The sequence below is a fragment of the Saccostrea echinata genome, unplaced genomic scaffold (assembly GCF_033153115.1).
Source record: "Saccostrea echinata isolate AGI-Se365-2 ecotype Australia unplaced genomic scaffold, CSIRO_AGI_Sech_v1 ptg000008l, whole genome shotgun sequence".
NCBI lineage: Eukaryota > Metazoa > Mollusca > Bivalvia > Ostreida > Ostreidae > Saccostrea > Saccostrea echinata.
The window spans coordinates 9,139,049-9,154,867 of NW_026889757.1; the positions used below are offsets into that span (position 1 = coordinate 9,139,049).

Here is a 15,819-nt window from a genome sequence, read left to right on the forward strand (position 1 = left end):
TAAGAGACTGATTAAAATAAAGTTTCTGTTAATTTTAAAAGACTTCGTAATTTCTGGCTATTGCTGATAGTATCATATATGAGAATTATTATTTCAATGGATAAGGCTTTGAAATAATAATGATACAAGTACAAAGTTTTACTATACAGTCAATCATTCAGGTTCTATTAATTTATTTATCTTTCATAAAAGAAACGAGATTTTTTTTCTTCAAAATTGCTATAATTTGTCGTCTTCATTTTGCATGGATAACAAAAGAGTTTAAATTCTCTTAAACTTTTGCTTCGATTGCGCCCACTCCAACTCGCCATCATCGACAGCACAAGCACCTCCACTCATCTGTTTTTCTTGAAAATCTTTATTTGCCGTTTTTTGGAAATATTTACAATCTTTTTCTGGAAGTATTTTCTTCATTTTCTTTTCAAACTTGCTACGAAATTTCGTTTCGATATTTAAGATTTCTTCCCGGGCGGCTGTTTCCATTTCCTCCGAGAACCCAGACAAGAGTTTAGCTTCTTCTAGAAAAAAATCTACATCGCTCGACTCTTTGATATCTTTTAGCATATTTCTGTGAATTCTTTTCAATTTGGATAAAGATTCTGCTATTTCATTGTGCATTTCTTCTTTCAATAAGGTGTGTTTTTCTTCATTTTTCTCGTCGACGTTATCACAAGGGTTAGAATTTACTTTGTTTTGGAACCCCCTTGTACGTCGGAATAAACTTCTAATGTTAACTGCAGATGGAACATAATTTTCTACCTCATTTCTTCTTGAACTTTTTTTGAACAAATTTTTGAAAAATCCTAACGACTTGCCTTCTTGTTTGTCGTCTGCATTATTGTTTGTACCTGTTTTCAATTTTGTTCGAAGTGCAGCTGCATGACAAATCTCTGCTTTTTCCATGGAAGTTTTCAGGTTGTTTACAATACCCTCCACCTTCATTTTATACTTTTTATCCACTGATTTCATTTCCATTTTCCAGTATGTCTTTTCACCACAAGCATTTCTCATACTTCCTATTGCTCTTTTCTCCATCTTGTCCACAAAATCTAGCTGCTCCAGCATTCTATCGTGTTCCTTAATAAGCTCAACTAATTGATTTTTCAGCTCCTTTTTGCGAAATATTTGTACGTCTTCTCTTTGAGCGACAGAACTTTTGGAGAAACCGATCAGATTGTTTCCTTTGTTTGCGTTACAATTTCTAGAGTCATCTCCATTTGCATTGTTATTAGTGTTTTCTTCATATCTGCATGATTTTAGAAAATTTGAAACAGTTTTGTTTAGAAAATAACCTGTATTTACCATAACTCTGTATTTAACACTTGGATGATCTGGTTTCTCTGCGTGAGTGATTTTGCCTTCAATGATTACTTTGTTATAATATTTAAAAGCTTTACTTCTCCATGATGCTTTGTTCCTTTCATAATCTGAAGAACTATATCCATAGTGTCCTATAATACAGTATTTTCGTTTGGTCTTCTCCTTGGGATTTGGCAGAATTGGAATCGCTTTTTTGAAGCCCACATTTTCAGACAAACTGTCGGATTTCGTATTGATCATGCTATGGTGTACGGTTTGAAGACTCCTTTGATAACTTACCGCTACCATAGACCTAGATCTATGCCGCTACCCACTCTGTATAGTGTTCACGATTCTTTATTGTGACGTAATAATACTTCTACGTCATAATAATGAGACCAATCTCGAAACGAACTGTGTAGTTCTGTCAATGATCAGTTGATTTTGTTTGAATTTCAACCAATTTACGGAAATGTCCATTAAATTAAAACCATTATACCAAGATATAATTAATATCTAGTAATTCACAATTAAAAAAAAGTCTGAGATATTACCCCGACCCCACCCCCACCCAAATTTCAAGAATTATTAAATATATGGCAATCCTAATGTTGCATCAAAAAGATATTTGAATAAATGAATTTTTTATCCGTCTATCTCTCGTGATCTTATCGATATCATTAATATTGTGTTCATTGATCATTCTCTTATCGTCCGTCGTGAAGCCTTTTGGAGTTCCTGTAATATATATTTGGTAGTGGCAAGTGAATTTGAGTTATGTATAACATTGGAAGGGGGATGAGCACAAACGTGCAAAAAGCAGATTATTTATATCAAATTCCTAAAAAATCCTGCAAATGTTTTTCCTACATTAAAATCTATGATAGTCATTTGGTATGTTTCGTTTGTAAAATACGTCACAAAATTTCAAATTTACTGTAGTAAACAGTTGCTGGCGAATTAATTCCCATTAAGACTTTTCTTGCTTAGATAATTCCGATGTAACGTCAGGAATTGAGACCAACAAGAAAATGTACTCACTACTCTTAATCCGTTTTCAGCTAAAATTTCTAGTCCAGTTCGGACGATAAATATGCGGTGTTTTATATGAAAATAAAGTTTTTTTCCCCCTCTCCAATAGTAATATAAAAATAAACATAAATCCAAAGGTATTCATACATTTACAGGCCACGTCGTTTTCTGCATTGTCCCGTTGTAACAGAGAAGCACCTTCAACAGATACCTTTAATTTCTCGAAAAAGTTCAAAAATCTCCTCACAGCTCTCCGAAATGTTCATATTTGTTGAGAACCTCTGTTTAGAGAAAGGATACGGAATCCGAAAACCGCTGAAACAAAGGTCTTTTAGGATGTCCCATCATTCAAAGACATGTTAGGTTACCGCAATATCAATAGGTAAAATTGAAATAAATTTGATTTGACATACACCGAGTACCCCTAAACAATTATACTTGTTTTTGAAAAGTGAAGAAGTTTTTCCATCCATTCCTGCAAACACGTCCCGATGCTTAAATGACGTCATGTCAAACATGTATTATAATTAATAGCTTATGAATTTATTCCGAATTTAAGTTCCAAATTGATTGAAATTTATTTCACTGTAAAGTCCAAAAAAATACTTAAGATACATGTAGGTTTCATCCGATCTTATCGTTTATTAAGGTCAGACGACACGTTCCTCGAAAATACATTTTCCCAAGAATTTGTCATTGAATTATAGCTACTTAAACAAGTTTCCTCACCAAGAATTGAGGTACCTTACTAGGCATTTGGGCATTTGGGAGGGTGATATTTTCTTATATAATCCTTATTGGTAATCTTTTGAAATGCCAATGTCACAATTTTAGGTGTACTAATTTTTTTAAAACATATTGAAAACAATTTAGAAACAATCACTAGAGAATGACAATTATGAATATTTTTTATATAATACCAAGGTATACAAAACATATATATTTGAGGAACGTGTCGTCTGACTTTAAGAAATTTAGAACAGAATTGAAATGTGTTTCGGAAGTGTCCCCTGGCTGGCTAAAATGACGTCTGACGTTCTTAGAACGCACAATTCGGGAATGAACGTTTACGTGCATTTCCTATTTTTCTTTATTAATTAACGTATTTTTGTACCCTTCAAACTTTACATGTACAATTTTGGAATATGCGTTTGTTTTTCCTTAGTATTGGGGTGGGGTGGGGTGGGGGGTGATAAATAGATAATCAACATCAAACAATTATCTTCCGGTAAATCTGCATTTGCTTGACCTCATATGGAATAGAAAATACTACAATAGAAAATTAGAAACATAATGCTCATCTCGATGAATTGCTTTAATGGTAAGAAAATACTTATAGCTAAGGTTCTGACTACAGATTACTATTACTTCAATGTGATTAATTATTCCCTAAATTCGTATGAACAGCGCACGTCAGAACAATCCCTTTCGATGTCATTTTCAGCGTTACAACGTTTAGTAGCAATTCCTGACGTTGCGTCTCCATCATAAAGCAACCATATTATTTATGCCTCTGGTAAATGGCATGTACAAGTAGTGGCGGCTTTAAGGGGCTCAAAATTGTCTACGTTAGCGTAAATCATAGTTTCGTCGAAAAAATGTGTACTCGGTAGACCTCATTTTTACCCAAAAACTCCAGAATCCAGGAGCTTCCCCCAGACCCCCTGTCTACTTTTTGCACCCCTAACTTCAATTTCTGGATCTGCGCCTGACAAGTATGTCTTGTACTTATTGACGAACATGTTTGAATATTTCGTCTCAAGCTCAAATCCTATTACAGGTCATGTATGATTTGGGGGGGGGGGGGTGTAAGTTTCTGGAGGAGGTAGTTGAATTTTTTTTAAACCAACTCCCCTCAAGTTATCCAAATCACCCTCAAATGAAAGAGCAGCGAGCTGGTATAATTAGCACGTAAGTCATTCATCATCAGAATCTTTTAAACTACGTTTTACTCTGCAAAAGAACTATTCAATAATTATAAAAATAAATAGTTTTCCAACAAACCCACACCTTTTGCAAATCTTTATGGAGAATTTAGATCGACCCAAGAGCTTTACATCGCCTATATATCCCTGTTTTAAGTCTTACTATGTTTTCCCTTGTTATTAACACCTAAACATTAAATGTGACCAGATAAGAAATATTCAGAAAATATCAAATACCCAAATGTGAGGTCCAACATGCAAGACTTTGAGTCAAGAATCCATTAATATGTTCCCCAAATATTGTAAGTTCAACTGAAACTACACTGAATGAAACAACAAAAGATTTACTGTTCAATCTAAATCTATAGAATTTAAGAGCCATGTAATTTTTTTCTAATACTTTTAATTAATAAAAAGAAACAAAATAATTTACAGAATCATCAGTCATTTTCATCATCCCCACGTAACTGTTTTTCATACTGCTTTAAATTAGTACCAAGAGTTTGTGCATGAGAATTCAGTAATGTTGATGTTTTTCCACCTGCTGCTAGACTTAAAACACCAGCTATTTCACTGTGTCCCACTTCTAGGTCAGGCATTTTAGAATACTGTAGGATGCTTTCTCGTGATAATAAAATGCCATCAATATAACCTCCTGAAATGACACAGATTATGTATTACTGGTATGCTTAAAACATTATAGAAATTTTACACATATCTTAAAAAAAAAAAACTTTTCTGAAATGTACTTAATAATAAAATTTTCATACTTTTAACAAATACACACATTGGATATATCTTCTTTTGAATTATACTTTTCATTTTTGCAAATTTAATCAGTCAGATTCAGGGTAAAATACATGTATATTATACCTAATAATAAAAATTCTGGCATTTTCCTGAGGATTACTGGTAGCTTTCTAAAGTCCGCTCCATCAGGACTTGTGATCAAAACATTATGAGATACAAGGTAAGGAGCTAGAGCTTCAAACTTGGTGCCAGGTATATTCTTCCTGTAATAAACAATTTAAAAAAATCTTTTTTATTTGCTAAACATGAGTTGTCACCATTTCACAGAATTTATCAAGAAAAAAAAATTCAATCATACCTAACTACTACACTTATATGTGCTTGAAGTGCTAAAATTACATTGACAGTCTACAAATATTTACTTTTACTACTTTATATTACTGAAAAGCATTCTCAGGAAGTGACTTATATATATACAGTTAAACTTGGGTATCTTGAACATCAGTATCTTGAAAATTTAGTAATCTACAGTATTTAATGAAGTTTTCACAGAAGTTTCAATTCTTCTGGCCTTGTGGTTCTTGACAAGAAGATTTTGAAAGATTTTTTCCCAATATATTGTTACTGGGTATGTAAGTGTTGATCACTCATTGTGGCACCATCCTATCTTTTGGGGTCATGAATTCATGATTTGAAAAAAAAAAAAAAAAAACTTAAATCTACAATACCTGAGGATGCTTCTACATAAGTTTCATCTATTATGGCCCACTGGTTCTCAAAAACAAGATTTTTTTTTAAAGATGCTTTTAATTTTTTAATAATTTGTTCAGTAATTATCTCCCCTTGGAAGAGTGCTTGGCCCTTCACTTGAACAAATTTGAACCCCCTTCACCCAAGGATACTTTGTGGCAAGTTTAGTTGAAACTGAAGTTTGATTTACAGACAGACAGACAGATATATAGACAGATGGATGCCAGACAAAATGAGATCAGAAAAGCTCACTTGAGCCTTCATCTCAGGTAAGCTAAAAATGAAACCAATCACACCCAATTTTTACCCTTTTTTAGCATTACTTAAACAACATGGGACTCTGCAACCTCAAGAAGTGATTTATGTCAATCTTGTCATTTATCTAATCAAATTGTACATCTAAATATTTAAGATTCTATTATCTGTATTATTTAAAAATTTTAAATTTTTTTTTTTTCATTTCATATTAAAAGGTTTATATAAACATAGGTAACCAACTGACAAAGATTACAAAGCTCACCTCAATGAATGTAATATATCTATAAGTAAGCTTGGCTCAACAAACTAGAAGTCTGAAAATTTTACTTAGACCTGACCTCAACTTCACTATACCTAAGTAATATTCAGGTTCATAAATACTGACATCAAAAGACTACAGTCAAATAAAGACATCATCAACATGAACAAATTGATGGTTATCATAAGTTGGTCTTAAATTAAACACCTGGTCAAATTAAACAAAATGTAATGTGAGCTCACTCATAAAATAATAACCCACCATGATTTTTTTTAAAGTGCCCAGTCAATTTTTGTAAATGTGACCTTGAACTTGCCAAAAAGTCCTTGGTAAAAAAAAAAAAGACTCATCATTTCTCGTTATTAGTAATCTTTCAGTGAAATATGGACATGCAGTGTTTCTCCATTAGAAAAATTATAGACCTATTATGAATTTTACACTTTTTATACCAGTGACCTTAAACTTGCCAGAATGATCTTGGGCCAAGGTCACGATACATCCTGAGGTCATAAACAATCTCTGTACCAAGTATGAGCTTCCAATGATTCTCCATTACAACGTTATAGTCCAGAAAAGAATTTTGTACTTTTCTATAAGTGACCTTGAACTTGCCCAAATGACCTTCGACAAAGGTCATGACAAACCCTCAGATCATAAGCAATCTCTGTATCAAGTATGGGCTTCCAGCCTTCCAGTGATTCTTCGTTACAAAGTTATACATGTAGCCCATACAAGAACTTTTTTTACTATTTTCTGCCAGTGTCCTTGAACTTGCTGGAATGATCTTGGGTCAAGGTCAGAAGAATCCTGCAGATTATAAGCGATCTCTGCACTATGTACGAGTTTCCAGTGATTCTCCATTACAAACTTATAGCCCTGACAAGAATTTTATACTTTTCTGCCAGTGACTTTGATTAAAGGTCATGACACACCCTCAGATCGTAAACAATCTCTGTATCAGTATGGGCTTCCATCGATTCTTCATAACAAAGTTATAGCCCAGACAAGAATTTTATACTTTTTTCTGCCAGTGATCTTGAACTTGCCGGAATGACCTTGGGTCAAGGTTAGTAGAATCTTACGGATCATAAGCAATCTCTGTACTATGTTTGAGCTTCCAGTGATTCTCAATTACAAACTTGTAGCCCTGACAAGAATTCTATACTTTTTCTGCCAGTTACCTTGAACTTGTCAGAATAACCTTGGGTCAAGGTCATGACACACCCTCGGATCATAAGCAATCTTGTACCAAGTATGATTACAGAAGAATTTTAAATATTTCCATTACTGTATATTAGCTGGGTCACTTGATTCTAAGCACTTGTCAGGTTTATTTGGCTTAGTTCGGCAAATTATACTTTAGGTAATGAAATCACATCTAATTTATTAAATATATTGATAGATCATTGTGAAAAGTAATCATTTCACCAGTATCTAACCCTAGTAATTATAGTTTGCAAAACTTTGGAGATATAATTACTACAGTACCTTAACAAAGTATTTGTCATTCCAAACTGTAGACGGAAGCCTTTTTCTTTCATTATAAGTCTATAGTCATTAACAGCTTTTGCTGTGACTGGATTCCTGTGACAGATCAAGAAGCTCTCATCTCTTGCTAAGAATTCTTGACAGAGTTTATTCCGGTACTCAAAATATGGGTTTGGCTGTAACAAAGGATTCAGTATTAAATAATAATGCATTACGGCATATATGTAAAACATATCAATAGCACTGAATTTTTTTTCTTGAAAGACAGAAAAGGGGTTCCATCATTTAAAACATTTACACTGATAATCTGGACTTTTGGTTGTCTCTGACCAACAACAAAGTATGCACCAACTCATATCTGTGAAATTTACAATATATATTTCAAATGATAAAACTTGTCCTGATGTGAAATGAACAGCACACATCACTGTTTGACAGTTTTCTGTCATGCAAACTTAAGTATGTCATCTTCTACTGTAAGTCCAGACTATGAATGAAAACATAATAGAACCATAAACCTTAGTACAATGAAAGTAAGATAAAAAAAAAATCCTTTACCACTTCCTCGTCATACATCTTGTGAGCTTTCTTATACTTGGTACAGGATACATCTCTTGGAGGTTTAGGGGGAACAATAACAATGTCTTCAGTCACAAATTCAAATACACGTTTAGACATCAGGTTGGTTTTTCTCTTTTTGAAGTTGCCTTTCTGAATATAACGAGTGGTTACAAAGGCCCAGTTGTTGAGCTGTTGCCATCCTGGATTTTTTTTTAAGAGACATGAATAAAATCAATAACAAATATAGCTATCAGCCAATTCTCTGTAAAATTAAAAGATTTCTCTAGTAAATATTACGAGGGCACATACAATTACTGTAGGTCACCAATTTTTTGCATATCTGTGTGAGAAATTTGTTTGGTACATGTATCTATTAGTGATATATAATTTTCGCGAATTTTTTTTATTAGATATTGTTATATATAATCTTTGAAAATACAAATGAATGCAAGAATAAAATTTTCGCAAGCAGATCATGAGATGGTCTCACATTATTAAATGAAGTTCTCTTGAATAAATTGCGATTTACAATATAACAACAGATTTAATTTGTTCAATTCTTCAAATGGCAGACCAACTAAACACGCTTTCAGATCTAAATTGGATCGAAGTCATGTTTAAGAATAACTGTATTCACTAGTACAGTTGCAGCTAGACACCAAGTGATGAACAGTAATATTAAACAGGTCATTCGAGGATAATCTACATGTAGGTTAATACAGTCATAACAAAGGAAACTACAAGTTTGTTTTGAATGTTTGCATGTTTGTCGGCTTATCTCCTTATAAAATGATACTATTTTGATCAATATACAACTACAGTTTTCTTAAGAACCTCCGACAAACATGCGCTGACTATATATTAAATGTTAAAAAAAGCATAACCATAACCTTGATCATATTATCTATTGATATTCAAGAAATCTTCGGGTCTGATCGACATGCCTTAGATTTTTAATGGATTTCCTTGATAAGAAATTTTTAATTAATATATGTTATCGAGAATACACATTTAAGAAATCAGTGATTTATGTTATGGAAAGAAATTAACACATTTTACAAAACTTTACGTTTTTTGAAGTCCACTCATTCTTTATATCGCATAATATGGTGGCAAAGAAAAAATTGACACCCAGTGGATTAGGTGATTGTAATTTATTTTATCTCCTTTTCTCTACCTCACTCTCCCCTGTCTCCTTTTTAGATATGTTAAGAGCATCTAGAACTTATGGCCTAAATCACGTAAAATTTTAAGGAAATTCGGGACTCCCGACTCCATTTTGCATTCGGTGTCTTATTACGTTAAATAATTTTGATCATTACTTCAATGTAGTGTATTATTAGCCCATATAATTTACTAACTATTAAATCTTCTCAAATGACGATAAATATACGGAAATTCTTACTACTCACCTGGCGAAATTTTTTTCAACAAGACAGCCATTGGAGTTTGCATTCCGATCCCGATCTTCAACACAAGCCGTCCTCGAGTGTACATTTTCGCTAAATTTCTTTCTTTTTTTTATTTAAACTACAAGGAGGATTAGTGGCGATAAATTATGGGCGCATCAAAAATGACTTAACTACATGTGGCTATTTTTTGCTATTAATGAATTAAATTCTTATTTTTATTGGGGGGGGGGGGAGGGGAGCTTTTGAAATTTTGCTAACATTTCTGAATAATATTTTCTTCAATTATGTAAGAAGGCTTTGCAGATATACAAGTTATTCAAATTTCTTACCAAATTCTTGAAAAAAAAGAATTTGATTTACTGGTAACCTTTTTTTCCTGTTTTCTAATATGCATTGCATGTTATCAATAAATAATGTAACTTTTTCGTCTCTATGAGCTATAATAATTTTTTTTTTTTGGACAGACCAATTGATTGTGAAATTATCGTATATAGATCTACTATGAACCAAACAATCATCGCCCCTGCTCAACATATAGAAAATGCGTATGAAAATATTTGTAGATTAAACTTGTGCGTTTTACTTATGATTATCGAGTTTGAGAAAGCGTCCAAGAAATGTCACAAGCCGTAAATTCCATATACATAATTATATATATCTCAAATTTCAATTTTGACACAACATAAAGAATTATCAAAATTGAAAATCAGCTATTTCTTAGAGAAACATTAAAAAATTACCCACCCCCAAAAAAACAAAACAAACAAACAAAAAATACACATAAACATCCCCTACGAACGTCAGTATAGATGAAGGAAATTGAAAATCAGCTATTTCTTAAAGAAACATTCAAAAATTATTTGCTTTTGATAAGTATACGACATTTAATTGGTACAATCGACTGAACAAGGGACTAATAAACCAACTATACCCGAATCAGAGGAGACTAATTTAAAATGAGGTCATGTGTATTGCAGTTGATACAAAAAGAAAATCCCTCACTGCTCAATGGCCATATTTAGTATAAAGTACAGCTAGTTTCACCATGCAATCGTTGATGGGGTACTGTAAATAACTTGAAGATTCTTGAAGCTCTATAACCCCCTAAATAAAATAAAACACAGCAACAACAAAAGACAGCCCTTGCAAGGGAGGGTATTTAAGACTGACCGATCATTGTTGTAGTTTATCGTCCCTTTTAAGACCATGTATATTTTACTCGTACGAGACGTTACCTTTATGTTGTGAATCTGACAGAAAATTGGCTTTTTATACGAATGGGTAGAAGGGAAATTACTCTTTTTCTTTCAATTTATTAAACTAAAGGCCCATGGGCAAGGCTAATTGTATTCGGCGCGTCGGCGCGCCAGCGCGTCCATCTCAACCCGATATCACAAAAGTATTTTCTCCCTGCATTAAAACACTCAAATGACATCGATTTTCTTTATAATTTAAGCATTATCGGTTATATTCAAGTCGACAGCCCGAGCCCGATTGTATTTTTTTGTTGGGTGGATCCAGAAATTTTTCCCTAGGAGGTGTTGGCTCAAATCGCAAGGGGAAGAGGTCCAAGGCAAAGCTTTAGTAATTTTACTATGTCAGTTCAAATAAATTTGAATTTTCCAGGGATCCGGATCCCATTTGATCCATGCATGCCTTACCACAATTTGTGCTAGAGTAATCCGAAATACCCCAATTTTTTGAGTTGGCCTATACTTTCGATTTCTCTCTCTCTCTCTCTCTCTCTCTCTCTCTCTCTCTCTCTCTCCAAACATTAACTATATACATGTATAGCATTTAAAAATATTTAGTGCTTTGGTTTTTATAAATTTTCTTTATGTATAACAAAAATTTACCGGTATTACGTAATGACCCTAGACATTAACTATATACATGTATAGCATTTAAAAATATTTAGTGCTTTGATTTTTATAAATTTTCTTTATGTATAATAAAAATTTACCTGTATTACGTAATGACCCTAGACTCTAGAGTTTAACCCCCTTTTTAGAGACTTGATTATCATGGCAATAAGCTGCAAAACATTGGTATCAGTGTTTGACAAATATTCCTTGTTACGTATTAAAATATTACTACTACTAAAAATTAGCTTGTTCTTTATTTGAGCAGGGGGAGTAACTTTAGTTACAGATACATAAAGTCCTGCCTCCCCATATTGTAGTCTTCTCAACCACTAAGCTCATTACAAATCCAATCATATAAAATACATCTACAATGGTTCCATCAACATTCCTTAAACATTAATTTTTTTTTTTTTTTTTTTTTTTTTGTTTGTTTTGCAGAGTGAAAATTAAAATAGAATTTGATGGTCATTAAAGTAAGAAGCATACCAAAAAGGTTTATGATGACCTGTGTTTACGAAATACTGAATCATTCGCTGATTGCACAAAAATTGATGCCAATGAAAATTGATAAAACTAGTGTATTAATTAGTGGATAAAAGAATATGAATAAAAGAAACAACAGGCGGTTAAATAATGGTATCAGGTTCGTTCGCCCTATCTACCTGTTCGCATGAATCCGTTCGCGCAGGGTCCGTTCGCCATTATTCTTGTTCGCCCTATATCTCGTTCGCCCTATTATATATACAGTATATAGTAAATATCAACATTTATTATTAATTTTATTAAATATTTTACTTGGTGTTTTTTTTTCAAATGTTGCTACAGTATTTTTTTTTATTAACCGTAATCTTAATGAAGTAATTCAAATTTGATATTTATGCTCTTTACATGCTTAATTGATTTAATTATACTTAATAATGTCACTGTAATTTAGGGGATCATACAATCTGCGTTATGTTCAATTAAAGGACTGGGATGTTAATTTCTGTTGGTCTGCTGGGTCTTTGATTAGTACAGGTATAAATTACCGGTATAGTGTGACCACCAATCTAATTAAAATTAGATGTTCCGAATCCGCTACCGCTTCTCAAACGGTAGAGTCTATTACTTAACCAGTCAGGCAGTTCGGAAAAACAAATTCCGGTATGACTCTAGATTATGTAATTGGAGAGGGAAGGCCTAACCCGATTGAATTGAATGACCTAATAGTTTATGTGTTTTTCATATAGATGTTGTAAAATCCTTTTTAGTCTAGGTATCATTAAGTAAAGCAATTATTTGAACTTAGGTAAGGAAACTGCTTATATAATTTTAAAAAAGCACAAATATAAATTAATGGAATGGAATTAAGAATATTAAAGAATGGATTAAAATAGCTAAAAAAAAACCCCTGTCCGCATCCACCAATCAACAAAGGAATCTAAAAATTAAAAAATAACAATAACCCCAATCTCACCCCCGAAAACTAAACAAAGGCAGTTTAGAACTTGGTTATCAATTTCAAGCAGGTATGTAAGGGAGTCCATTTGTTTCTTTCTGGCACGTTGTATCATCTTTGAAAAAAAAACGAGGGGAGGAGGGGAAGAAAACAAAGGCAACTTGCTTAAAATAACTTTGACAAACCAACAAAAGAAAAAAAGAAGGGGGGGGGGCAAACTCGAAAATCTTTTGTTGTGTGTATGTGTGTGTGGGTGTGGGGGGGGGGGGGGGCGGGGTTAAGGTTAAGACTTCTTTCACAGCAAAATAATGTTTATACTTATTCATACACATTTGCCTAGTTTGCCTATACTGCCAAAAAAAAAGTGGTGGGCTAGGCAGCTTTTCAACGAACATTTTAAACAGTAAAAGGATGTGTCCCCTCCCCGCCCCGTGATATACTACGACCCTGTACATGTATTTATTAAGGAAACGGAACAAAAATACTAGTACATCTGATTTACACATGAAATAAACATAAAATATAAGTGAAAGTAACGGTTAAGCAGAACATAAACGGTCACTTTCATAGCTATCCCAGGTTGGTTAAATCCTTATCCAGCCTGGAAGGAATAAAAACCATTTGCTAAGAACATAATCCGCTCAGGTAGACACATTATCAAGTAACTTTTAAAACCTAAAACTGAACCTAAAACATTCAGTTTGAAACCTTACCAAGTCGGGCAGAAATTATGAATAAGGCAAATTAGAAACCTAATCCACTCATGCAGGAACTGCAAATAGTCAGTTTAGAATGTAACCCAGTCAGGCAGAAACATGAACAAGTCAGTGAAGAACCTAACCCAGTAAGGCAGAATCATAAACAGTCAGTTAAGGCAGGAACATAGAACTGTCAGTTTAGAACCTAACCCACTCAGGCAGACTTATAAAACAGTCAGTTTAAAACCTAACCCAGTCAGGCAGAAACCAAACCCACTCAGGCAGAGTCATACAACAGTCAGTTTAGAACCTAACCACTCAGGCAGAATCATAAAACAGTCAGTTTAGAACCTAACCACTCAGGCAGAAACCTTACCCACTTAGGCAGAGTCATAAAACAGTCAGTTTAGAACCTAACCACTCAGGCAGAATCATAAAACAGTCAGTTTAGAACCTAACCACTCAGGCAGAAACCTTACCCACTTAGGCAGAGTCATACAACAGTCAATTTAGAACCTAACCCAGTCAGGCAGAAACCTATCCAAGTCAGGCAGAATCATAAAACAGTCAGTTTAGAACCTAACCACTCAGGCAGAAACCTTATCCACTCAGGCAGAGTCATAATACAGTCAGTTTAGAACCTAACCACTCAGGCAGAAACCTTACCCAGTCAGGCAGAGTCATAAAACAGTCAGTTTAGAACCTAACCACTCAGGCAGAATCATAAAACAGTCAATTTAGAACCTAACCCAGTCAGGCAGAAACCTAACCCAGTCAGGCAGAATCATAAAACAGTCAGTTTAGAACCTAACCACTCAGGCAGAAACCTAACCCAGTCAGGCAGAGTCATAAAACAGTCAGTTTAGAACCTAACCACTCAGGCAGAATCATAAAACAGTCAGTTTAGAACCTAACCACTCAGGCAGAAACCTTACCCACTCAGACAGAGTCATAATACAGTCAGTTTAGAACCTAACCACTCAGGCAGAAACCTTACCCACTCAGGCAGAATCATAATACAGTCAGTTTAGAACCTAACCACTCAGGCAGAGTCATAATACAGTCAGTTTAGAACCTAACCACTCAGGCAGAAACCTTACCCACTCAGGCAGAATCATAAAACAGTCAATTTAGAACCTAACCCAGTCAGGCAGAAACCTTACCCAGTCAGGCAGAGTCATAAAACAGTCAGTTTAGAACATAACCACTCAGGCAGAATCATAAAACAGTCAGTTTAGAACCTAACCACTCAGGCAGAGTCATAATACAGTCAGTTTAGAACCTAACCACTCAGGCAGAAACCTTACCCACTCAGGCAGAGTCATAAAACAGTCAGTTTAGAACCTAACCACTCAGGCAGAATCATAAAACAGTCAGTTTAGAACCTAACCACTCAGGCAGAAACCAAACCCACTCAGGCAGAGTCATAAAACAGTCAGTTTAGAACCTAACCACTCAGGCAGAATCATAAAACAGTCAGTTTAGAACCTAACCACTCAGGCAGAAACCTTACCCACTCAGGCAGGGTCATAATACAGTCAGTTTAGAACCTAACCACTCAGGCAGAAACCTTACCCACTCAGGCAGAGTCATAAAACAGTCAGTTTAGAACCTAACCACTCAGGCAGAATCATAAAACAGTCAATTTAGAACCTAACCCAGTCAGGCAGAAACCTATCCAAGTCAGGCAGAATCATAAAACAGTCAGTTTAGAACCTAACCACTCAGGCAGAAACCTTACCCACTTAGGCAGAGTCATAAAACAGTCAGTTTAGAACCTAACCACTCAGGCAGAGTCATAATACAGTCAGTTTAGAACCTAACCACTCAGGCAGAAACCTTACCCACTCAGGCAGAATCATAAAACAGTCAATTTAGAACCTAACCCAGTCAGGCAGAAACCTTACCCAGTCAGGCAGAGTCATAAAACAGTCAGTTTAGAACATAACCACTCAGGCAGAATCATAAAACAGTCAGTTTAGAACCTAACCACTCAGGCAGAGTCATAATACAGTCAGTTTAGAACCTAACCACTCAGGCAGAAACCTTACCCACTCAGGCAGAGTCATAAAACAGTCAGTTTA

The 15,819-nt window shown here is 34.3% G+C and overlaps 2 protein-coding genes across 2 annotated transcripts; both read right to left on the reverse strand.

Moving 5' to 3' along the window:
* Positions 1 to 167: 167 nt before the first annotated feature.
* On the reverse strand, positions 168 to 1,574 carry LOC133181383 (uncharacterized). The gene has a single exon (XM_061315898.1). It carries the CDS (start codon positions 1,558 to 1,560, stop codon positions 262 to 264), a length of 1,299 nt encoding a protein of 432 aa, XP_061171882.1. The 5' UTR covers positions 1,561 to 1,574; the 3' UTR covers positions 168 to 261.
* A 3,076-nt stretch (positions 1,575 to 4,650) lies between these two features.
* On the reverse strand, positions 4,651 to 9,830 carry LOC133181038 (large ribosomal subunit protein uL10m-like). The gene is made up of 5 exons (XM_061315568.1): positions 9,735 to 9,830; positions 8,320 to 8,522; positions 7,762 to 7,937; positions 5,130 to 5,269; positions 4,651 to 4,911 (listed from the first exon to the last, which is right to left on the reverse strand). The coding sequence occupies exons 1-5, from the start codon at positions 9,817 to 9,819 to the stop codon at positions 4,697 to 4,699; spliced, it is 819 nt and encodes a 272-aa protein (XP_061171552.1). The 5' UTR covers positions 9,820 to 9,830; the 3' UTR covers positions 4,651 to 4,696.
* Between the last annotated feature and the right edge of the window lie 5,989 nt (positions 9,831 to 15,819).

Bases quoted from the DNA above. Each gene is read 5' to 3' on its own strand.
- LOC133181383 (XM_061315898.1), bottom strand. From the start codon at position 1,560: ATGATCAATACGAAATCCGACAGTTTGTCTGAAAATGTGGGCTTCAAA.
- LOC133181038 (XM_061315568.1), bottom strand. From the start codon at position 9,819: ATGTACACTCGAGGACGGCTTGTGTTGAAGATCGGGATCGGAATGCAA. The intron at 8,523-9,734 runs GTGAGTAGTAAG...AAAAAAATCCAG, and splicing joins GTTGAAAAAAATTTCGCCAG to GATGGCAACAGCTCAACAAC. The intron at 7,938-8,319 runs GTAAAGGATTTT...CCTTTGTTACAG, and splicing joins AGATGTATGACGAGGAAGTG to CCAAACCCATATTTTGAGTA.